This window comes from Alosa sapidissima, chromosome 6, assembly GCF_018492685.1.
Source record: "Alosa sapidissima isolate fAloSap1 chromosome 6, fAloSap1.pri, whole genome shotgun sequence".
NCBI lineage: Eukaryota > Metazoa > Chordata > Actinopteri > Clupeiformes > Clupeidae > Alosa > Alosa sapidissima.
Genome location: NC_055962.1, coordinates 19,499,638 through 19,523,727, shown reverse-complemented (window position 1 = coordinate 19,523,727; position 24,090 = coordinate 19,499,638). Strand labels below are relative to the sequence as shown.

General features: G+C 42.5%; 3 protein-coding genes across 8 annotated transcripts in view; 2 read left to right on the top strand and 1 right to left on the bottom strand.

The window, feature by feature from the left end:
- Positions 1-7,053, bottom strand: part of l3mbtl3 (L3MBTL histone methyl-lysine binding protein 3) — a 45,190-nt gene extending 38,137 nt beyond the window's left edge. The window contains exons 1-4 of one of the 3 annotated variants that reach the window (XM_042096164.1): positions 6,978-7,053; positions 2,755-2,874; positions 2,064-2,175; positions 1,021-1,153 (exon numbers count right to left, since the gene is read on the bottom strand). In XM_042096164.1, coding sequence (XP_041952098.1) covers positions 1,021-1,153; positions 2,064-2,175; positions 2,755-2,874; positions 6,978-7,013 — 401 coding nt within the window. In that variant the 5' untranslated portion in view covers positions 7,014-7,053. Of the gene's footprint in view, positions 1-1,020; positions 1,154-2,063; positions 2,176-2,754; positions 2,875-3,122; positions 3,143-4,593; positions 4,825-6,977 lie in introns of those variants that run through there. The other 2 variants (XM_042096165.1, XM_042096166.1) reach the window with 2 other exon arrangements.
- tmem244 (transmembrane protein 244) lies at positions 7,037-10,748 on the top strand. The gene is made up of 6 exons (XM_042096216.1): positions 7,037-7,129; positions 7,541-7,626; positions 8,254-8,330; positions 8,590-8,715; positions 9,759-9,803; positions 10,582-10,748. Exons 1-6 carry the CDS (start codon positions 7,037-7,039, stop codon positions 10,677-10,679), a joined length of 525 nt encoding a protein of 174 aa, XP_041952150.1. The 3' UTR covers positions 10,680-10,748.
- Positions 10,749-15,016: 4,268 nt separating this feature from the next.
- Positions 15,017-24,090, top strand: part of arhgap18 (Rho GTPase activating protein 18) — a 43,371-nt gene continuing 34,297 nt past the window's right edge. For 2 of the 4 annotated variants that reach the window (XM_042096169.1, XM_042096170.1), the window contains exons 1-3: positions 15,017-15,231; positions 20,938-21,116; positions 23,686-23,951. In XM_042096169.1, coding sequence (XP_041952103.1) covers positions 15,116-15,231; positions 20,938-21,116; positions 23,686-23,951 — 561 coding nt within the window. In that variant the 5' untranslated portion in view covers positions 15,017-15,115. The remainder of the gene's footprint in view (positions 15,232-20,937; positions 21,117-23,685; positions 23,952-24,090) is intronic. The other 2 variants (XM_042096168.1, XM_042096171.1) reach the window with 2 other exon arrangements.

The following is a 24,090-nucleotide window of genomic DNA, read 5'->3' as shown; positions in this document are numbered from 1 at the left end:
TCTCCATCCCTCTCTCTCTCTTTCTCCAGCTGCATTGCATTAGCGAGGCTTTACGTTTGCAGACTGATGAATTATTGCTGCACGGCGCGGGACCGCGAGCCGCACACCAGGCCCCCTGCACGCCGGCCGGCCGGCTGGCTAGCGAGCGGGTGAGCAAGCACGCGGGAGTGGAGTATTGATTTTCGAAAAAGAAGCCGAATAAGGGCTGTGGTTGGCGAGGCCAGAGAGATCGGGCTGGCACTGACCGCTTACATAAGTGTCCTTTATTCACTGGCTTGGGAGAGAGCTACAGTGGAGAGAGTGAGAGGGAGGCAAACTCCATCTGAGGCCTATTTACTATAAAACAGTAAATTATATTAATTATATAAATACTACTTACTATACACACACAGTATACTCTCCCCAAATTATGATAAAAACATTGAAATAAGAACGTTTCAAAAAGAATGACACATGAAAATCTACTGTCTGAGCAGCATAACAATGGCAAGACAACAAATGAATATGAATCCACAGTCCATGTAGTTACCTGCGTTTATGCGCCTAAGTATATTCAATTGAATATTTGTATTCTGAACGACACAGTTCAGTGTCGGAGCACTCACGGGCTTCCAAATGCTATTAAAAAAACGATAGCTCCTTTTAGCAGCTAGCACCTAGCACCTAGCACAATTCACCTTCACAGCACATTCACAGCAGAGCAATACCGGGCATCTAAGACATACACTAGCTGTCCTCTCTTGGTGGAACAGTAATGGTCAGGTGAAGGGTTGTGTTGTAAACACTGCTGATGGAAACATCGTTTTGTAACAGGATCATGGTATGCTTATAGGCCGATTTTTGAGGGATAAAAAACACAAATGTATGTGGAGCTCCCATGCTACTGAAATGAACCAACAAAAGAGCCTCACAGGTCTTGTGTGTGTGTGTGTGTGTGTGTGTGTGTGTGTGTGCTAAGTGAAGTGGTGCTGAAGCTGAGGATGCTAGGAGACGGAGGCTGTGCGAAGCTGAGAGACTCACTCCTGGTCCTGCTGCTGACAACGCTCGCTGCAGTGGCGTCCCTCAGGCAGGAAGTCGACTGCCGAGCCCTTCCTCTGGCACCGCACACACACCAGGCCTCGCTGGGCCCAGGGACGATGCTCCTCTTTCACCACTGGAGAGAACACAAGATGGGATGGAATCGATGGAAAGGAAAGGAGAAGAAAAGATGGAGACGGGATGGGAAGGTGAGGGATTGGGTAGAGGGGGGCAATGAAATGAAATGAAATGAAAAAGGAGTGAAAGAGAATTACAGAATAAGAGAAGGACAGAGAGAAAGGGTGGGTGTGAGAAAGAGAGAGAGGATGAAATAGAGGGGGTAGGGGAAAGCCCCAGTGAGCAACAGTGAAGGGTGGAGATTGAAAGAGCTGTTGATTTTTGTCACAATAGGCAAGGCAGGCAAGACGAGACGTCTCTGGCAGAAAAAAGATGGCCATTTCTTTTTGACTTCCAGTTAGTGTTGAATTTCAGTAAGGGTTTACAGTAAGACGCCAATGCTGAAGACTGCCTCAAAGGCTACATGATAGAAAATCATTCATTTTTCATTAACATTTAACATCTTCTTAGATTAATTTGTAGAGTAATGATGCTAGCAATTTAACAGTGCCTTAAACAAATCAGACTACATCTGCCTGAGCAAGAGTCATCAGATGCACTGAAACAACAAAAGTTGTAGCAAAATGATTTCCCATAATATTACATGATATCCATACAATACAAGTCCATAGTTAAAATGCAATGTCTGGTAGTCAAACCTGGTCTTAAATTAGCAAAATGGGCTTACATGTGCACCTCAATAATATCTCAGCACCTAAAGTGGTTTAAACAGCTGTTTGTGATTATCAGTAAATTACAAAGAAACAGAAATCAAAAAGGGGTTACATTTTATGTCCTTACACCAACCTTCATGTGCCCAACACATCAACAAAAGTGGCTTAGCTTGCGCAGACACATTTGAGTTCTAGCAGTTTAGCAAAGCACCAATTCTTTTGTTCTGGACAACAAAAGCAAGTGCATTAACTTGCCTTCTTGGGCAGTGGGGACTGCCCATGTGGTCGTGGCGTGGGCCTTCTTAACGCTGTCGTCATCTGCCTCATCGGTTATGACCTCCAGGACCCCAAACTCATTCACCCGGAACTGAAAAGAGCACAAAACAGGGCTGGCGTCTGACTCATGGTGCAGTTTGTTTTCAAAGCCAAGGCCACCACCAGCTTAGTAGGGTCTTAGGTGGAAAGGAACCCCAAAGCTTTTCCGAGCGGTCAGAAAAGGTATTACGGAGGCAAACTTAGCAAAACTGACAATTCCATATTATCAGATTCACTACTTGTCTCTGTAAGGACTGTAGTTGTATCATTTTAAAGTAAGAATACAATGCAAGTTGCCAATTATTGCGTAAATATCCATATTATATATATATATATATATATATATATATATATATATATATATATATATATATATATATATATATATATATAGTATAGTAAATTATCACTGTTGTAATTATCATCATTGATTTGTGAGTCAAGTGCTATATTCAATAACTACATAATATGTTATACTGTAGTCATCTATACATTAACGGTAGTTTCTACAGTCATTGGAAGCCCAACATGGTCCAAAATAGTCACACACTCACATCAATTCTCACCCAGCCCTCTGTAAGCAACAATGAAGTAATATCAACAAGCACTTTGGCAGATGGGAATGACAAACCTTCAGTTCACTTCCAGGCAATGTTCCCACTCCATCTTTCCAATCCATTGCTCCATAAACGTCAAAGTCAGGAGTGGCCGCATTCATGGCTGACTCCTCCATGACAAATGCTAAGCTTGTCTGCAAGAAGAATGCAATTCATTTAATTTGGGGAGATCATCATATAACATTTCCTAACAATCATCAAACATGATTTTTTTTTTTACCAGTAGTCCTGCTGGAGACAAAAATATAACTTTATGCTAGAATTGAATGGCTTTAAACATATTTGGAATTCTTAACATTAAACTTTAACTCCTGCCATACAGCTAGCACTGATAGTCTGATAAAACAATATACAAAAAAATGATTGTCCTATGCTTCTATACGTTTTTTTTTTTTCTTCTTACAACCACGTTTGGTTCTGTCCTAACCAAAGGCTTCCTTCACAATCACTTCTCTACTCGGGGCTTGATGTGAGGCCTAGTCTTACTGTACAGCGAGCTATACCATCCCGCCCTTCCAACGCTAGATGTCGCTGCTGTCTATATTTGAACGACTGCGCTGGAAACTTTCAAGACCCTATTCAACAATGAAATCACTAAGCAAAAAATGGAGACGAGAAATTCGCACGTATTTTGAACAGATTTCACTAAATAAAATAGTAATCCAGTCCCTTCTCTGTCAATAAACGCGTTCATATGCATGTTAATAACTTGTATCAATTTATGATCGCGTATTACGTATGTTATTTGTTTGTCAGACCATAAAATTAGGCTAAGTGCAGGCATCTAACCAGTGACATTAACAGTGCAAATCGTAGATAATCTATTCATCAAATAGGTATCTAAACTAAGTTCATTTTGACACGAATAGTTGATTTCTCACCCTAAACTGTCTGAAATCCATCATGATCGCTAGGTTTCAACGTAAAAATAATTTGTCAGGCTACATAAATAGTTTGGATTAATTATAATGTAATAGGTGTGATGTAATAAATTGCCAGCCGGTTTGACAGAGGGAGGTGATATGCCAACATAAATGTGTATTTTCAGTTGGCTCGCTTTGTTTGTTTTGCCTTTTATTAATATTTCTTTCGAGCTCTATTCCCCAAATACTTTTTTATAACGAGTAGGGCGAAATGATTCAATACGAGCCAACCTGTGCGGTTTTCTTTGTATTAGAAAAACTAGGTGTGCTACAAGCATTAAGAAGCAATCGCCCTGCAATCCGCGAATAACGCATTGTATCAGATATAAACACTTTTCTTTGGTCTCATACTATTTAATGTGTTTTAAAGGCAGTTTCCCAAAATGGCGGAGCTGGAATATACTCTATATAATTCTCACCCACAGGCCCGCAGACTCGTTGCATTATAGCAGAAATAATAATTTAAGTGTCAAAAAATCTCTATGGAAGAAAATGGTGATAGATATATTTTCGTCTCGCTCGTTTGACTAGCGCCCAGTTCCTGCCGCTTCCAGCCATACGAGGGAATGCACTAAACCTTGCATTATTTTTGAAAGAGTACAAAATATCATTTAGTACGCGTCTGCAAGACACAATAAATGTACAACGTAACGTTTTCTATCGACTGTGGTAATTTTCGACGCTACTTTTACAGTCGTTTAAAAGAGTAATTCATTTCATGCACTATCACATTGAAGCTCTTCCTGGCTGAAATTATTGATGACACGTCCAGTCGTTTTGTACTTTATTGCTAAGTTTTAGTCTAATTCTGTCGCAATAAACCTCTACCGAAAGTAAAGTACAACCTACCGCGGTTTATTATAGTGCGTAATTTGCGACCTAAACAGTTTTATTCTATGATACAATTGTTTTAATTTGTGTGTTTCTTACCCAAATTCTCCCACGAGTACTGACAAATTGCTCAGGCAGCAGTCAGTGCGCATGAGCGAGAGGCTGTGCGAGTGCTTGCAGTGTTGCCCTAGCTTCATACGAGAACACATGATGCCAATATCGAAAGTTTTGGCCGGGCAAATTCCAAAAATATGTCACACCTTAAACTATAGGTTATCGGGAAGGTAAACCATTAAAAAACACAAACACAATCCCACGATCGACGCAAGGTTTGCAGGCTACCACGACATTGCTTCAATAAAACAACATGAATGCCATCTGTTACTAAAAATAATATCCAACGTGCAAGCTAGTCAGTGAAATATGACAAATAGTTGAATTAAGGGAAGGGGTAAAGTCATGGGACGCACGGTCACATCTAGTAATCACTTCTGGCACATGACCTTGCTTATTTTCGGTTTTAATAAGCTAGCAGCTATGTTTTCGTTGCAGAACAACAACCAAGTCTGGTGTAGGCTAATTGACGCGTGGGTTTTTTGTAAAGGGGCATTCTATCAATGCGTATGACTATATATTGTTATTGTTATAAGTGGTCATAGTTCCGCATATCTACTGTAAACACCATGCTTTACGCAATGCAATAAGAAGGATGAAGCAGAACTTTTGTCGCGCATGATCACTGCCTGCCCTGTTTTGAGGTCCTGTTCGTCTTTGTAAGAAGTTGCACATATGCCCTTGGAAAGAGTATTTGTGTATAAAAAATGGCTGTAGTCTACGTTTACGCAAGATTGTACTGTTTCGCTGAAGGGAAACGATGGACCTGACATATGTCTTGTGGTAACAAACCGGGCACAGGCGTCTGTTCATGCACCATCAAACAATATGTATTAATGAGGAATATATGAATATGTAATCAAATTCTTTTCTGTGTTAGCCCAACGGCTTTCAACCTAGTAACATAGGCTACATGCCAGAAAGCAGGTCCATTTTGGATGCCCGTGCATCACCCCTCCATCGTTTTAACTTTATCTGTGGTATGCATTGTCAAATTGTTTATGGACCTTTTTTTAAAAGAAGAAACAGACAGTAGACAGACTTTGTAGACAGTCTAATAGCTGTTCACATATTGTAGACACTAAATGGAGAAATAGCCACTACATAAATACTGTATTCACCAATCACCAACACAACATGGCATTGGCTAGTATGATAAGCAGCAGCATTCACATACTCCCAGGTTTATTGTTAGATCCCGTCAATGCGTGCACTTGTATATATATATAAGGGAACAGGAAGTGCCCAACAATCTATAGATTGTGTTATCATTGATTCCACTCAGTAAATAGGCAATCCATGTTCTTTGTATATCAGCCATCTATATCAGTGTCAATGACACAGAAACGTTTGAATTTGTATTTGTTGTAGTAAATGCAATCTCTGGGCCCCATGCTTATTCCACAGTATTTACTGGTGATATATCTCAGAGTGTTGGTGGAGTTTTTTTTTTTATTGTAAAATCATATAGATCACAGCTGCCATGTTGAATTCTAGATGGTATAATTGTGAATCTGTTGAAATTGTGTGAGGATTGCAGGGAGACTCCATTTCCTCAAGCCCTTTGTTGTTTCTTTCTCCTGTCAACAAGCTCAGCAATATTTCACCTATAAACTTAGTGTGTGTTTACCTCCATGCATTCTAGGTAGAAATAGGTACAATGGGTTAACCAAATAGTTATTAGACGAGTTGTCTGCATATTGTATGATTACTATTAACTGACAAAGCATCATGACAAAATGTGATTACTGATAACATGCACATGATAAACAGTACATTGCAGCATAAGTATAATCAGTGATGTTGCAGTGATTTCACCCTTTTGCAGCTCTGATGCCACTGGCTTAGTTTGAGCTAAATGAGAGGATTACAATATGTGTGCCAGGCAGCTCAACCTGCATCACATCATATCATGCTTTTTTCCCCTGTGCGTACTTGGGAAGAACATAGGAATCCATTATAAATACTGGGGGAAAGCTGGCTGCGGCATCAGGCCTATAGGCCTTCTGACTCTTTGGACAACACCACTCTCGTCAGCAGCCTCACCGCCTTAAGTGTGGAGGGACTCTGGCCACCGTCCCTGGGCCCCACCAGCTATTCACACTAAAGCAGAATTACATTGACAACAAACATGTATCTGCATGCAGCCCATGTCAAGCACTGATAATGGAAGAGACATGCCAGTGTTAGCCAGTGTCCTAGCAGTGCTAGGTACAGTAATTGGAGTATTTTTAGTCCCATCACTCAGGGAGTGTGTGGGACAGGCCTAAAGGGGTGGGCTTTATCCCGGCCCAGATTGAGAGAGGCTTTTTGCGTTGGGCTAATCCGGTTAAGCCCAGCCCTTGTCCAGCACCGTGTGTCTGCCTCACCTGCGTCTGCCGTAGATGTCTGCTGCCTGCCACCATTAAAGATTCGGGGAGGAAGATTCATGTTTTTGGACTACTGCTGCAGGTGTTGCTCAGTCACTTTCATCAAACGCCATGGACAGCTGCCTGTCAACAACAAACTCAACGACACTTGGGTAAAAAAAAAACATTATGTATTTTTTTGAGAGCCCATTTGTTGGGCCGTAAGTGAAGGAGGTTAGCTGAGAAGACGCTTTGTTTTTGTGTGTGTGTGTGTGTGTGTGGATTTGTGAAAGTGTGTACACAGGTCATGTTTGGTTACAAGTGAGTTAACTGTTTGAAGTAAAACATTTTACAGTGCAAATTCAAAATGTTTTGACTTGTGTTATTGTCTTCTATGTGGCTTTATATACGTAACAACATGTCACACTCAGACAAATGTGTTCTGTAATAATTTCAATCCATGCATACAGTTTTTAACTTTTAACATTTAAAACTGATAAAGGATCATATCTGTTTTTACACTGTTCTATACATACTTGTCATCCTGGAAACATAAGCAAATAACATTATCTTAATTTCTGCAGATTGTTCTCCAGAACTTGCTAATGTGCATGGTGACTTTCTATGCACTCTACTTTATTGCTGTCAGCCTGTGCATAGGCATATTCAGGTGAGGCTTAGAAATATTTTCCATAGTATTTAAGAAGAACTTCCTCCGGTTCTGTATGCGTCGACCTCTTGTGTTGTGGTGAGCAACTCACAAGCACTTCCTGTTAGGGTGAGCTTGGCCTCTTACGAGGAGCTGCAGTATGACAGCAAAGCAGTACAGTGTTTCGACTATGTTGAATATGTCTTCTTATGTAGTACAGGTCTCACTATGTTCACTAAAATGTTTTGAACACCCTAGTTGAGTCGGTTTTCCTTTTGATGTGATTAACAAGCAAGGGATGTGATCTAGATTCCATTGGCTGTTAGTACAGAGATTAAAGCACTGATTTGATTGATCACCGTTTTACCTGAAAAATGTCACTGACAAAGAATATTTCTTTGTGCATTCCCTGCACAAAAGGGCAACAAAAGCCGCGTTATAAAGCAACCAAAGAGCCGTGAAGGCGTCTAAAATGGACACTGGTCACTTATTATCAGCACATCTGTAGTGTTTTTTTTTTCTGTGTTCTTTTATCAAAATAAGACTGTGGAGCCGAGGCCTCTCTCTGGGCAGGTCTGTGTCATGGTACTAGTGTGGTACGGGTTGCATCTGTCTCACATGTGGATATGCTTTGTCTCGCCCCAATAGGGTGGAGGAGGTTGACAGCATGTTGGCTCCCTTCGACTACACAACCCAACCATCATGGCACAATCCCAAATATTTAGGTATGGCACTTATTTCTTTTACCAGGGCATATACATATGTGATTTACATGTAGGTCACTCATAATGTATGGTTTCTGGGTGGGGTGGGGGGGTGGGGTAAATGTATGTAAATTGAAAAGATTAATCATATTAACCATAAATAGAATAATAAATGAACAGTTATGGAATCGCTTCATTATATAGCGATTATTTGACACACACCCCAGCCACTGTGTTAAATCTCAGCCTTTGTTTTTGTTTGTGTGTTTTTCTGTTGCAGTGTGTGTAATCTCCACAGAGGTGACTTATATCCTGGGAGGCCTGCTGTTTGCTTGGATTGTGGAAGAATGGGTGTGGGACTACGCCATCACAGTCACACTGCTGCATGTTGGCCTGACCATAGCAGGTATATGCGACCTTGTTTAGTCTGATTAGGTTAGCATTAAATAAATATCAAACCCTTCCACTGTCAGGTGATTCCCATATCCTTTCATTCTTTCATTCATTCATTCATTCATTTATTCCTGAAACAGTTTTATGAAACCAGGAAACCAGGTGTGCCATTAGTGTATATTGTGACAGACTGAGGCTAGAAACACAGGTAGACGACAACCCTGTCCACTAGTGTTCATAAGATCTTCATCTTCAGTTGCTCATTGACAAGTTACATGTATAACACAAGAATAATATTTCACCCACTAATATTGATAATAAGCAAGTGTTAATTCATCACCATTATCAATAGTTCCTTTGCCCTCATACATATTTTTGGGCAGAACTTGATTCAATATTCCATCATACAAATATATCGAATCATATTATCGAATATCGAATTATTCACATGGTTGTAATTAGCAGGTGTTTTAGCCATGCTAGTCGGGTTGCGTCACTAGTGAGAGTTTCTGTTTATATTTCGCTGCAGCTAAAACCAGTACACCAAACTATGTCAAGCACTGCATTTTATGGATCTCTCTCTCTCTCTCTCTCTCTCTCTGAGTTGTATAACAGGCTATGAATGTAGCTGTTCATGCCCACAGAGGTCTTAGTCTCGAAAGTCTGGTGCAGTAAAGTTTGCTATAATGTCAAACTCAGTGCAGTTATGTCAGAGCCAGGGTTGTAGACCCCCTCCCCTCAGCTCCTACTCAGATGCAAGCTTCAACATAGCCTGGCTAGGTGACAGTGAATTAGATTAGTGAAAAACAATGGATGGTGTCACAGTTAATCCTATCAGAAAACTGATTGGATCTCAGTTGTGGGTGGTTGTGCAATCAGACGAAACCTGTAGGAGGTACTTTAGCTCATGAATGGAATGATCATCACTACACTCCTATACAGCGATATGCCTTTGAATTGGCCATTGTTTGTGTTTGTGCTGGACTGTTAAACATTAAAACTGTTTATAAAAAAAATAATTCTAACAAAAATATGTTTTTTTCTGATCTATTCTAGTTATGTCTGACATCCCATCCACAGAGCACTGGTGGATGGCACTTGGTAAGTATTATTGTAGCACAATTACAAATTAAATATTTTGTTGTGACAAGGTGACTGACCATAGTATTTACCAAAAGTAACATGGCACAGATGCCCACCAAATCTGGATATAGAGGTGGAGTCCTAGATATCTGATAACAGGAGACTCGGCTACAGGACTTTGTATTTACACAAGGTTGTGGATAGTTTCTCCACCTGAAGCTTGGCTGACCGACACAGCACTGGATCCGTTTTCTTTTGGCTTAGTGATATTGTAAACATGATGACCCCATTATGGGGATTTGTCCACAACCTTGTGAGGTCTACGAACCTGTCTGCGTCCTGAAGTAGCCTTTGTAATGCTGCTAAAAGCAATTTGGAAGGGTCAAGGTACAATTTTTCTGCATATAAATGGAATTTTTTAACAGATAGATAGATAGATAGATACTTTATTGATCCCCAGGGGATCAGCATGACCTATGCTGAATTTACCTTGATTACACAATGATTTCCCTGTCAACTTGAATTATAAAACCCGGTAGCAGTTTGCGGTCATGTTTACAGCATTACATTACATCCCAAGATATGATTGGTTTCATTTATCACCCACCTAACCTACATTTACTTTAAAAGGGAAGTGACAAAAACAGTCAATGGCAAGTTCCAAACTACTGTCTAACGGGACCATTTTTAATGACATAGTGATATAGATGACCCTATTTGAACATTTCTAAAACCACGATGCTTGTATGGGTGTTGCTGACATGTACAATCTTACAAATGTCTTTTTCTTTTGTAGGCGCTGGCCTGGTCATGATGATTCTTGGGGGACAGATACTAGCATACAGACTGTTCCGGAATAATTTTGTGTACCCAGCTGACCTCCAAAACTTCTGATGCCATTTTTGACTCCGTATGTACAGATTAAGGATGTTGTTTTATATTGTTTTCTACGTCAAATACCAAAGGTAGTTTTAGGATCTCTACATTTCAAAGGAATATATATTTGGAAGACTATTGAGAAAAAATAAATATTTTGTGCAAAAAATATCTCTGTTCTTTCACTGCTCTTACACCAATGACCATCTGCCAGTGTTCTGTGAAAATGCCAGAACTGAGCAGAGTATCATGTGTCTTTTAGACGCCAAGAATACAGTTCTAACCAAAGTCACCTTATTGAAGCAGAATGTAAAAAGGATGTTAATTTCAAGCTCTGTATAAATTTCTTAATTATCAGGCAAGTCATTCCTCCTTAGAGGTGCAATTAGGTTCTGACTTGCAGTGCCATATCCCTGTTAAGAAGTCTGCAAAGTAAATGTTAAAAAGGTTGGCACGTTTACAAGTAGTGCTGAACATCTGTTGTCAGAGTAAATCCTCTTATACAGTACATTAAAACTCTCAGTCAAAAATATTAAGGCACTTGGGTCACAATCTCAGTGTTTCATAGTTTCTGGGTTGCTTTCAGTGTACCATGAAAGACATGAAGGAAAAGTATGTCAGCTTCTCTGAGAGAGGCCGTAATTTTCTCAACGTCACACGCACCCCCCAACCCCCCACCCCTGCGCTCAAATCTCAACGCTCGGCCACTAATGCCCTCAGACATCAAGTGGCGCCTGGACTCCCCCAAACGGAAACTGGTGTGCCATGTGAAAAGGAAAAAAGCACTTTTAGATGGCTCTGACTCTCCCTGCTTACCACTTGACAGGGACCTGTTGTCTGACTGGGAGCAAGGGGAGAGGAAGGGCATTAATCATTTAATGAGATTACGCTGGGGGGAAGAAACAGCTTTGGGAGGAAGTGAAGGGGTGGGGCGAGGTGAGGTGCGGAGCGGAGCGGCTCCTGGCAGCGCTTAAGCCCAGCGGGCTGGCTGAGGCCGGCCCGCGCCGGGACACGCGTGCGTTCTTTTTTGGACCATGCCACGCACGAGCATGCAGGGCCATGCCAGACGCGCTGCAGTCCGAAGATGAGGAGGGAGATGTACTGCAGCGGGAGTGGATCTCCACCAGCTCAGCTCAAGATGGTCACCAAACTTGTCTACAGTCTTCATCTGAGGTGAGACCAGCATGAGTCATTTCTGTCATTTGTGTGTGACTGACCATGGACATAAGAGTAATAGGTAATGGCGTTGACCTGGGAGAAATTATCTAACTTGAGTAACTTGTGATAGAGTATTTAGTGTTTGTTGCTCAAGGGGTGGTTGCATGTTATGTTGACACACGCACATTTGTGTGATTCATGCAATAAGTTCTGTTTTTGGTATGAGAAGTTTTTAGAGTGTCCAGGAAGAACTTTGTTCTTGGAGAGTCATTTAAATATCTGCTGGGAAAATAATTTCAAAACATCCTAGAGTATAATATAATAAAGTCAACAAACAGATTAGATGGATATGAGCAGGGAAAACTGGGCCTTTCATTAACTATATGATCATCACAGCAATATTAAGTTGTCTCTGTCAACAAAAAGACATCATTACAAATGATACATGCCAAAACCTGCAAAACTCTGGAATGCTAAATATTAAAGCTAAAACCAAAGCCTCACATAGCTTCCACAGGAAGTCACGCAACAACACCTTATCCATGTGCAGATAGCATTTCACTCTATTCATGTATCAGTTGGTGTACCATTTCACCATAGTAATAAGGTGGAAAAGATCACTGTGTCCATGACTGGTCATGGGTAAAAGAGATTAAATATCAAAAGTGATCTTTAAGATTGTTGTCCAGTAGGCTATTCATTCTAGTGATGGGGATTCTGAATCAGACAGCCAGATCAACAGATCAACAGCTCATCATTTTAGAGCTCAAAGATGTCATGGACCCTTTCAGGGTTCTTTCACTTATCTTCTTTGGAGAATCAAAACGATTTTACTAAAAAGGAAAAGTTAAAAATGAGAACAGCACTATGTCTATGACAATCTGTATAATTATATTTTGTACGAGTATGATAATAACTATCATTGAATTGAGCAAACACTCACATTACCCTAATCAGGGCTTAAAGCAAAGAAAATGTAAGTGTCAGAAGTTATCAGACTTTTTTGAAGATGTCATGTCATACTATAGGCCATACCTGAAATCAGGCACAGCATATGAACACTTTAAGCCCTGCCTGATGCTACATTGCACAGAATTGTGTAATATGTGACACTTGCAATTTAGGAAGCCTTTTAAATAGTCTATGTACATGTCTAGACTAATTACATTAGGAAACTGGGTTGAAGTACGGGCTATAGGCTACATACAGTAGGCCCTATCTACTGTACTACACAGACAGGCTCTTTATATAGACTACCCCTGTAGCAAGGCAGCTCACTGCTCTGGGTTAGTGTGTGCTTCACCTCACTGTGTGCTATGCGTGTTCACGGATGGGATAAATGCAGAGACTTGCAAATTCTTTGTATACGCAAGCATACTTGGCCGAGAAACCTGATTTACATTACACTTTACATCTGAGAAAAAATAATATACAACATTTTCCAGTATAGACCTCCATAGACTAGACCTTTTACGTACTTTCACAAGTAGGCTAGTACAATAATAAGACCTTTTGGCCTCAATGTGTTATTTCATATGTTTATTTATTTATTTTATTTGTAAGGGACAATTTTAAACATAAATATTGCCATTTGATATTGTACCAGAGTTACCCTAAAGCTAGGCATAGGCCTACCTGTAATTAGGTGGTAGAACATGGCCCTGATCAAATGTAAATTCGTCTAAACTCTAATTAGGGGAAATTAGATAATTGGATATAATAATATTGCCAGGAACAGGATATTGCATTATGCTAGAAGGATCTGGGGCTCAATGTGGACCAAGAATCTCAATACATTCGCCAACACCTCAATGGGACAATTCCCCACAATCCCGTGTGAAAAGAATTTCAATTACTTATACAGACCAATAGATGGCAGTGTTAAGATCACTTACTCCCCAGGACGCGTACAGTTGATCATGGCGTCTCTTGATCAAATATCCATAGGCGTGTTGAAACTGCGCTCAATTGGTCCATTTTACCACGATGTTGTATGTGGCTGTCCACAACTAGTTGGACTGACGATAACAATAGGCTATCTATTGTAGCATATCTGTATAAGGCCTACTCATGCTCAAAACCCACAGGCCCACATCAGTGGATTTGTCATGTCTACTGTACATTTCAATAACACAGTCAACACCCATTTAACCTGTAGATTTCACAAATGCAGGGAGATGTTCAGGTTAGATTACTTATAAGGACCCTCAAACACGGATAAGTAGGCCTATCAAATATGAACATATAACCTATATCCTATAACCCATATCAGGCGGGGTCAACACCCTCTTCTTCCAACTTGTCCCGTTCACCTACATCTTCTTCGTGAATGAGTTTGGATTTTTCCAGGGTACTAATAATGACCTATAGACCCTTTCAATAATAAAAACAAAAACAATGCTTGAACGTTCTATTTGGGCCCCAATCTACGTCCTCTGCATAGCCTAGCACAAACATTCCTAACGGAGCGTAGGCCTATCTCAAATGCAAACTTCAGAGGTAATCAAACATAATATTGTAGCAATAGACTAGCCTACATGCAGTGGCATGCTGTTACATAGTGGCACGACTTGAGAATCATGAGAGTGAGTGGAACATTAGGCCTGCTATGACTGGACTGGATTTGGCCCAGTTTAGGCTACATTATTATTGGGCACACCCTTATGTCACCTGCTTGTGGTTTTCTACAATGACATCATAGGCTAGGCTGTATTAAAACAGCCCGACATCAGAAATGCTCGAGATGAATGCAGATTCTTGCTGAACATCTAGTGCCAACTCACGTATAGCAGTTTAATAAAGACGATGAGGAAGGATATGTCTTCTTAGACTTTTCAGTGTTGTAAAACAATAGTTTAGGCTGTAAAATGTAGTCCTAGGTCTCGTCTATCCAAGTTTCCCTTGCGCATTGACTGATTTTGAACCCCCCCCCCCCTAAATAACAATAAACTATTGCAATAACCTATTATTTAGGATGATTACAACAATGTCCCTAATATGGAGGTTTAGTTATAGTTATAATTCAAATATTAGTTATTATCCTGACGCTGCAGCCACTTGTAAATTTACGGTCGTTTGCTAATATTGCGATGCCTGCTGTGCTGTAGCCTAGTCATTCAAACCGATTGGAACAATGGTGACTCCGCCCGCATTGCATAGCTGTGGGAATCTATGGGGCGGAGCTGATGGGTGATGGTTATTCACGTCGTTAGGGAAGAGAAGAGCGGGCTGTTCCACACAGTTCCAGCGGCCACCCGAAGTTATGAGCGAACTTCAACAATAATGCGGCGTGCAGCATGAATCGTCAAGACGCTAAAGGAGTTGTCTTGACCGGCTATTACAGTAACAGTGAGTCCTTACCGCCTCAGCCCGGAGTGAACTCTGTCGAAGAAGCCGATCCCTCTGTTCCAAGGTGGGTGAGTGAGAGAGACAGTTGCCAAGCTTTTGGTGTTTTTGTTATGACAGCTCTTGGTTTAAAAGTAGGCTGGCTGTCCTAGCAATTGGGTGTCGTAGTCAACACGATTATTGAAAAGGGTGGAAATAGCTTGTAGTCTGGGAACAGTAGGCTGTATTACTTCTTCTATGGTAAACAATTAGTCTACTGTAATATAGTGTTGACTGTTTTTCTGGGTCTCTCAGTGGACTGGATGCATGCCCACTGAAGGTAGTAAATTAGCCTGTGGCTCGCCATTGGCTTTGTTGTGGAGGGTTTTTGTCACAAATGATCATCAGTTTGACATCATCATGAATAAAATAAGCTATGTGATCCATCAAACCCACTAGAACCACATTGTTAGGCCATGTGTGAATTTGCACAGTGGACACTAAACTTAGCCTACCCTCAAAACAAATGAGACAGGTCCTGAAATTGGATGCTGGTTGTTTCCCTTAGTTGTGCAGGCCACCATCTGTAACAGGAAGGTGCCTGCCTTTTAGGTCGCTGAGCTCCGACATGGAAACAGGTGTCCCTGTCCACCAGCTGTGTCCGCAGCTCCCCAGTGGCCCATGTGCTCTGTAAGGGGGTTGGTGTGTGTGTGTGTGTGTGTGTGTGTGTGTGTGTGTGTGTGTGTCTGTCCATGGTGGCATGGGTGGCCAAATGGTCGTAGACTCACCGCACACATCTGGCCCTATCTGTTTGTCTCTGCCTGTTGGCTCCAGTGTCCGTGGTCTTGTCTAGGAAATGACAGACAGACAATAGAGATAAAACAACATGGACTCTGTTGGCGTGGTCACCTCAGTGACAATACTGCTTTAGTGTTGTGATAAAATGCCTGTCTTTTGTCTTTGGTGCGGCATTGTCTTGGAAAAACAGCACCTTCTGGAGACTCACTCAAAGTGTCCAATGTAATGTTTTCCCTCAGCCTGTTTTTAGCTTTTGTGAAGCCAGTTATATCTTACCTCTCCACCTACCCACTCATTCCACATGCACACACTGTCTATGACCAGTACTGACTAATTTTAGAAAGGGCACTTAAAATTATATTTGTATTGATATGGTTTGTAAACACAGGACACATGGCCAGTTGTGATAACCTAAACGGCGTGTGACCTTTTCATTCAGGCCGGTGCAGAAAGCACAGACTGTGCTTCCAAGCCAATTCTAATGTATCACACTTTTTATCTTCTATTGTCATTTTTAAGTAAGTCCCAGTAGGTAAGAGAAGTTAGTATGTATTAGACAGCTAAACTCACACACATTAGGTATGTATGGCAGGGATCATGCTGTTCCAACAATAGGCTTGAGGCCTTGATGCCAGGAAATGTCAAGGTATAGAGAAGCTAAGACCTACACAAACAACATGAATTATACATAGCCAAGTTCAGCTGTGTCCTTTATGAGGGTAATGTAGGTGGATCAACTCGACCAGGCTGTGGGTGACAGGCGTTCAATGTGAGTGTTTCTCTTAGTGTAGTTGTTTGTTTGCTAGCTTACATAGCAGCTATTAAAATGGCAGCCCTCCAATAGTTTGTCTATTCTGTCATGGAAGTTAAGTACAGCTGCCTGGTGATGGTGTGTCGCAGTAGTGAAACAGAAACTCGTAAGAGGCCAAGAGGACTTCTGAAGGCCACCAATATGGTCCCAATTAATCTAACCTTTGCATCATGTTTGCATATTTACCCACGGACAACAAGGTGGACATTACTTGATTGGATCAACTACTACACAAAGTGGCTGGACCTCTCAGAGGTCATGGCAGGTTTTAGTCCGAAAAACTGCAGCCTCCTCCATTGTAGGTTCTAAATGAAAACATGACATATCGACGTGGCATCACTTGCCTCATACCTGCAACAGTGTCAACAGCCGATGTAAATAGCTGGGCTTAGCGTGCAGAATCAACATAGGACATAGGTTATCAAGGCTTTCCTCCACCACTACGCGTCCTCTGATTAGTTTTCCGTTTGCACTGGTCATGTTTTTTATCCCTCCTCCACCTTGCGCCTGTGTTTGTATAATGTGTGTACGTGTGTGTGTGTGTGTGTGTGTGTGTGTGGGGGGGGGGGGGGGGTCTGTTATGCCATTGTAAACTCTGTTTTGTCTTTGTCTCTTCACTTGCTATTTGTGTGATTTAAGAACAAATGATCTTGCTTTTATTGCTGTTGCTATCAGCTAATCTGATCAAAGTCACTGGGGGGTAATAACAAGTTGAGAGCACCTTAGATGTAGAAAGAGAGAGATGGATACAGAAAGATAAAAGACAGCTTGAGAGAGAAAGATAGAATGAAAATGAAATGAGATGCTTAGACCATTTACATTCAGAGAAAAGGCACTTAAGCCCTTTGCTGAAGCCCCGTCTTTGTTCAGAACCCTTCAGTACGGGAACCATGTGACCTGCTGGCTAACCATTAGCAGCGTAACACAGTTGTGGACTAACTTCTGCGTGCCATTCCTGGGCTTGTTGCCATGGAGCAGTGGTCAAGAGACTCCAACATCTGTTTCCACATGTTATCAACAGGCCAAAAAAGACAGGGTTTTTTTAGAGTCCCTGAGAGGGAACACTTTTCCTGTGAGAATAGGAAAATACATCTTGGAAGCCTGTGGACAGGCAGTCCCAACTACAGCTGTAACTTAACATCCCTTTTAGGTGACTGTAGCTGTAACCTAACATCCCTAACATCTCTGACACGGTTGCAGACAGTAAAGTCAGTAAGGCATGCCTTGTTCAGCTTTTGTCACTGATAGATTGTGGCTTCAGTTGAACTAAATTGGTGCGGTGTGGTCTTAGGCTACAGTCTTCAGTGCTCAAAAGGTGTTAACAAATGGAGAGAGAGAGAGAGGAATTGCATTATGGCTTGGTTCTCGTGCCACAGTTCCTATGCCGTGTGGCTCTGTCCTCTTGCGTGTGTATGAAAAATCACCCGACTATGACCAAAAGACAGGCTTGTGCTTGTTTACCACCCCCCACCACCACCACCACCACCACCATCCAACCAGCCACCCTGCCCTCTCCCTCTCTCTCTCTCTCTCTCTCTCTCCCCCTGCACCTCTTGCCATTGTGAGCTGCTCATTTGTCACTGGGAGCTGGAGAGCTATATGACCTTTTCATTTGAATAGGAGTATCTGTTGGACAGCATTGGGTGCTGTGTGTGCAGTGCACTGCCCTGGGTCCCTTGACTTTGCTCGTAGGCAAAGGGCAGCTCCAGCTCTCGAAGTTTGCATACACTGTTTATTCGTTTGACTCGCTGAGAGGGGGGGGGGGGGTGAGGTGTTGTTTGTGTGACTCTGGGTGGATTATATGAAACACTTTTCTGTTATGCCTTCCTCTGGATTTAGCCCTTGTTATTTATTAAACATATTTGCAAAGCCTGTTTACTTAATAGTTTCAGTCCCACCGCAATTAAGTTTGCTTTTAGTCTCTAAAAGGGTGTCTCTAATGCTGGTAGGTAAATTGTTTACATTCCATCTTGAAATAGTCTTGCATTTTTGTGAAATGTAAAATGTTATGTGTTTTATTACTGGGTTCAGTGTACCTTTGGCCCCTGTTTGGAGGTAGTAAGCACCGTGCCATCAATTATCTGTAGTCATTTACAGCCGACCACATAGGAGCGAGATTAGACTTGGGTCCTATCTGACTCTGAGTCTGACCTCATTTGATAATTCTGAGGGAATGGGTCTCACCATTGGGTCTGCTTTAGTTTCTTTTTGGCGCTTTGTGAGCGCAGTGTTTGTGTACTGTACAAAGTGCCGCGTCTTTCACATTGGAGAGGAGGTGTGTAGTTTACCTGGCGGCACGAATGTCATCTGTCACCGATACCCAGAGCGCTTCCTGCGTCTGTGAGGTCAGACGAGAGTCATCTTACACCCACTACCGTTTTGCTACGGTGGCCTGGCGGTCTCTTTAGGTTTGACTCCTTCGCTTGGTCTGTTTCCCAGGGACCATTAAAAAGAGCACTGCTCTAAAGGCATAGGGGTTTGGGTGGCGATGTATTTCACTGTGAAACTGTAATGTTAGCTAGCCTCAGGTACTAGGTACAGTGGATTGGCTATAATTCTCAGGTATCAGTGTGGTCGCCTAGGTGTTTTATGGTCTGTCTGTGTCTCTCTCACAGACAGACTGTCTCGACTCCCACTGCCTCTGCATCTATCTATCTATCTATCTATCTATCTATGTCTGCCCCGCACAAACTCTCAGTGCTCAGAAGTAGCCTAGGTCTTTTAAGAAGACACCATTACTTGTGGCAGACTGAATTGACCCAGATTGACTGCGTTGCTGTGCAGCAGTGGTGTGGGGCCAGTGCGTAAGCAGCAAGTCATTTGCTCCCCACTGAACTGCTGACGTTTCAGCATTTATTTTTGCTTTCCCCTGACATGGCAGCGAGCTACCAGGCTGCCCTGGGTGAGAGAAAGGAGGGGCATTCTGGCTCATTTATGCCCACCAGGGATTCCCTCGCCTTGGGCTTGGATGCAATCTAGGAGCCCTTGGTGTCATGACGCATAAACCCCCCACTGGCTTTTAATTTCATAGACAGCAGTTTGATGTTTTTTTTTTTTTGTTTTTTTTTTTTAGTTTAAATTAAGTTTAAAGGGCGGTTTGACAGCAAGGGTTGATCTATGCAAAGTAAACTAGCCTACTTTTTGTGGGTATTTTATGAAACAGTTATGTAAACTCAAAGTCAAGGAAATGAAATGCTAGCACACTACACAGTAACTGCCCTTTTTTGTGTCTGTGTCTGTTTGCCTGTGTGAGTGCATGCAGACTTGAACTCTTTCCGTCAGCCTGTACTGCATTGTGCCTGCGTTGTTTTTGAGGCGTTTGTGTCCTCTCCCTATGTGGTCTTGTTGAGTGACTCAGTCTTGATGGCGGCTGCTTTGGCACTCGGGTGAAATTTTGCCAGCGGGACGTGAGCTTTTGATATTAATGCTGCATGGATTAAGTTAATTAATTTAATTAAAAATGGATGCCTGGAATGCCACAGTGTGTTGTTGTTCTGCTCAGCCTCGCCCCATGGGAGAGCTGAGTGCCGATGAATTGTGTCAGTTAAGTGCTATGCAGCCCAACTCTATTTCCAGTGAATTTTAAGAAATCATAATTTCGTTTGGCATCCAGACAGCCCTAGGCTGTGTGTTACACATTTCTGTGATGTTTCTTGTAAAGTGTGCAAATGCTACATTTTAGCCTAGATGTGGATTAGAGTCTTGCTGGCTAGAGCTAAATGTGAAGTGACCTCCTAATTAGCCTCCATTACTGTCTTACGCAGTAGCTGACAGAAAACACAAACACTACTTCAGTAGCGCTGTGGACTATCACGTCCTTGGATTAGTTGGTCGGGGACAGTTTGGGGAGAATGGGAACTCTGTCCCTGGTCTCACCCTTGTAAGTCCAGTCCATTCCTAGAAATAGTCACGGTGTCTATTAACATGGTGACTCTGAGTCACATTGTGAGTACAGTAAGCCATCAAGTCCTGAATCAGTGCCAGTGTTGTCAGATTGGGTTGAGTGATTTCCGCCCAATCACGTTCGAAAACCCGCCCTCTTCAGCAAAAAAACGCCCAACAACGACTTTGTCGCCCGCCCAATCTGGCAACACTGATCACTGCCCAATACCAATGTTCAGTGTGCATGAATGTGACCCCTGTGTCCCCCCTCTCTTGCCCCCAACCCCTAACCATACCCCCCAGTCGTAGGACGGGACACTACAATGTCCAGAATCGCTCCAAAAATGCAGCGGGGAAGCCTCCGTACAACCGCTGCAACTCGCAGGACTCCCTGGACATGGACGCCTTCTGGAAGGAGGTGGAGAGCATCGGAGAGTCCGACACCGGGCCACAGGAAGAGGTCCAGCTGAAAGTGCCAGATGGTAGGCGTCTCTCTCTCTACAGTATAGTATGACATGAGCTAATGTTCTGAGATAGGGTGGCAGTGGCTCAGGAAGTAGAGGAGTCTTCCAAGCAAGACACCTAACCCCAGTGCTCCCGATGAGCAGGTTGGCACCTTGCATGGAAGCCTCCGCCATCGGTGTGTGAGTGTGTGAGTAAATGGTTGAATGTGAGGCATGACAATGTAAAGCGATTTGGGTGCTTGCAGGAGTCGAAAAAAGTGCTATATACATTATATTATATTATATTATATTATATTATATTATATTAAATATATACTGTATATTACCATGTACTGCTACTCATCATAATATGTCAAATGGAGCCCACACACATAGCCTAACTGTTTAGAGCTGAACCCAAGAGACTCCTTGCATGCTTGCTTGGTAAGAAGGTGCATTTTTTTGCAGCCTACGTATGGAGTTTTGCTCAATCTATCATTCCTGACACTTTGTTATTCATGTCATTGTCATGTCACACCCTGGCTAGACCTGGCTCACCTACTGACCAGGCCAGCATTCAGGGGAGCATCTCAGCCACAGTCTGAGGTCTCTCTGGGATATCGGTAAAGTTGGAGACAGAAAAATACAGAAAGGCAGAGAGAGGCCGACTACTTTCTGGAACCGCCATCTAAAAACAAGGACATTGAGGAGAGAAACCGTGACGGGTGTTAAGCTAAGCGATCGGCATGAGCATCTCATTGGTGTGCAGCAGACGGATTAGGCACGCTCTGTTATGGCCATTACAGCCCATACCTGGGAAAAGTGTGGCCAGAGATTTGATTAGCTGTTTTTCCCATCCCATCACCTCAGATTTAACTTCACACAGATAATAGGTAGGTCATTCTCTATATTTAGAAATGAAAGGCAAGCTGCACCTAAGGCTTTGATGCTATCTCCGGTGTACATGAGGAAAAACTGACAATGACCATGTCTGAACCTGCAGGAAAGGGATATAACCAGGGACAGTAGAGGGGTTTTTTTTTCTCAGGGTGCACACAGACTGTTTTTGTCTTTAGAGAGGAACCTGAATGCTTCGACTTCCTGAGTCAAGTTTTTGTGTGTGTGTGTGTTTGTGTCCGTGTGTTGATTCTGTGTCTTCTTGTTATATACAGGAAGAGAGAGAGAGAGACTCTGTGCGTGTGTGTTTGTGTTTATGTGTGTGTGTGTGTGTGTGTGTGTGTGTGTGTGTGCGCGTTTGTGTGTGTGTGTGTGTGTGCGCGTTTGTGCGTGTGTGTGTGTGTGTGCGTTTGTGTGTTTCTGTGTGTGTGTGTGTGCGTTTCTGTACATGTGTGTGTGTGTGTGTGCGGGTTTGTGCGTGTGTGTGTGCGTTTCTGTGTGTGTGTGTGTGTGTGTGTGTGTGTGTGTGTGTGTGCGCGTTTGTCCGTTTGTGTGTGTGTGTGTGCGCGTGCGTGCACATTTCTGTGTGTGTGTGTGTGCGTGTGTTTCTGTGTGTGTGTGTGTGTGTGTGTGTGTGTGTGTGTGTGTGTACCTCCTACACATCTGTGTGTCCAGTTTATCTGTGACCGGCAAATTAGCCACACAAAAGATTTGACATTTAACACACATATGAGGAACTAACACAGAACTTTGTTTGCTTGAGCATGCTCTTTTCCTCAGTATTCACAGTATACAGTTGTAGTATGTGGACAACCTCATATTTCACTTTTCATTCGGAAGTGGATCCATTCTTTTACAAGCTAAACTGTAACTAATTAATTGGAGGATCTTCTTTGCGAAAGCTGTATTTCACAAATGAATTTGTCATCTGGATATCATACATGTCGGTAGTCACCACAGACTTATCTAACTGTACTAATTTATCCCACTTGTAGGTATAAACCACGCTTCAAGGGAAGTAACTGCAATGCTTTAGATACCAGTGACTGACTCATGGTCCTCTGCTAGCCAATGTGAGCGTTTGTGTGAGCAAATAGCTTCAGTGTAGGAAGTCTGAGCTCCATGCTGTCTGTTGCCTGTAATGCTATGTCATTCTGTGTTTTGGCTTTGTAGACTCACACAGTAGCAAAACATGAATGAAACTTAGGAGCTTCTTTCACTTCCTAATGCTCAATTTAACCCCCTGGTCATTGGCCTTTGCCATTTTTGTGTCCAGAGGGGGGTTATGAATAAACATGTCTTAAAGGGGCAGTCAAAATTATGCCATGAATTGGAACCACTAGCAGATCATAGTACCAATCCGAGTTATACTTGGTCAAGCAAATTTGTATACTTTTGCAATATGTCAATGCAGTATTCACTCAATGCATTAAGGGCCAGTTTCCCATCGATGAAGAGTAGTCCTTGACTAAAAGAAAACTTCAAAGAAAATCTCTTGATTTTTCCAAGATTTTAGTCTAGGATAAAGCTTAATCCTTATATGAGAATCTGGTTGTAAAAGTGTACAACTTAATTTTTTGCCAGGACGAAACATGACCACAACCAAATCTCTGTTTGATATAATTCACTTTTTACCTGTTAGTTGCTGAATAAACATGGACAAATGTTTGGTTCTGAAGTAAGCTGACCTGTTTGCCTTGCTGTTTTTCAGAGGGGGAGCACGAGGAGGCATGGCTGACCGCGGCAGGGCTGACCTTACTCTTCCAGGAGTCGGAGTCGGAGTTGGACCCGGACGCCTCGGAGGACAGCAAGGCCATGCTTTCCACGCTGACCCGCACGCAGGCAGCCGCCGTAGAGAAGCGCGTGGAGCTGCTCAAGCAGACCATGCGCAAGAAGAACAAGCAGTACCAAGTTCCTGACGTCAGGGAGATCTTCAAACCGCCGCCAGGTTCCGCAGCCCAGTCGGAAGGGACCCAGGTGGGTGAGGAGTCATCTGCTCTGATTACTGGTCTCTCTCAGGCCTTTGGGTGACTGGAGAAGAAGGGTCCATAGGATGGAGTGGGAGAGAGTTTTTATATCATGTAACAAAAAACACTGCAAAAGAAATCCTGGTATC

Coding starts and splice junctions, on each gene's coding strand:
- tmem244 (XM_042096216.1), top strand. CDS start 7,037: ATGTTTTTGGACTACTGCTGCAGGTGTTGCTCAGTCACTTTCATCAAA. Junction 7,627..8,253: donor CTGTGCATAGGCATATTCAG/GTGAGGCTTAGA, acceptor TCGCCCCAATAG/GGTGGAGGAGGTTGACAGCA. Junction 9,804..10,581: donor GCACTGGTGGATGGCACTTG/GTAAGTATTATT, acceptor TTTCTTTTGTAG/GCGCTGGCCTGGTCATGATG.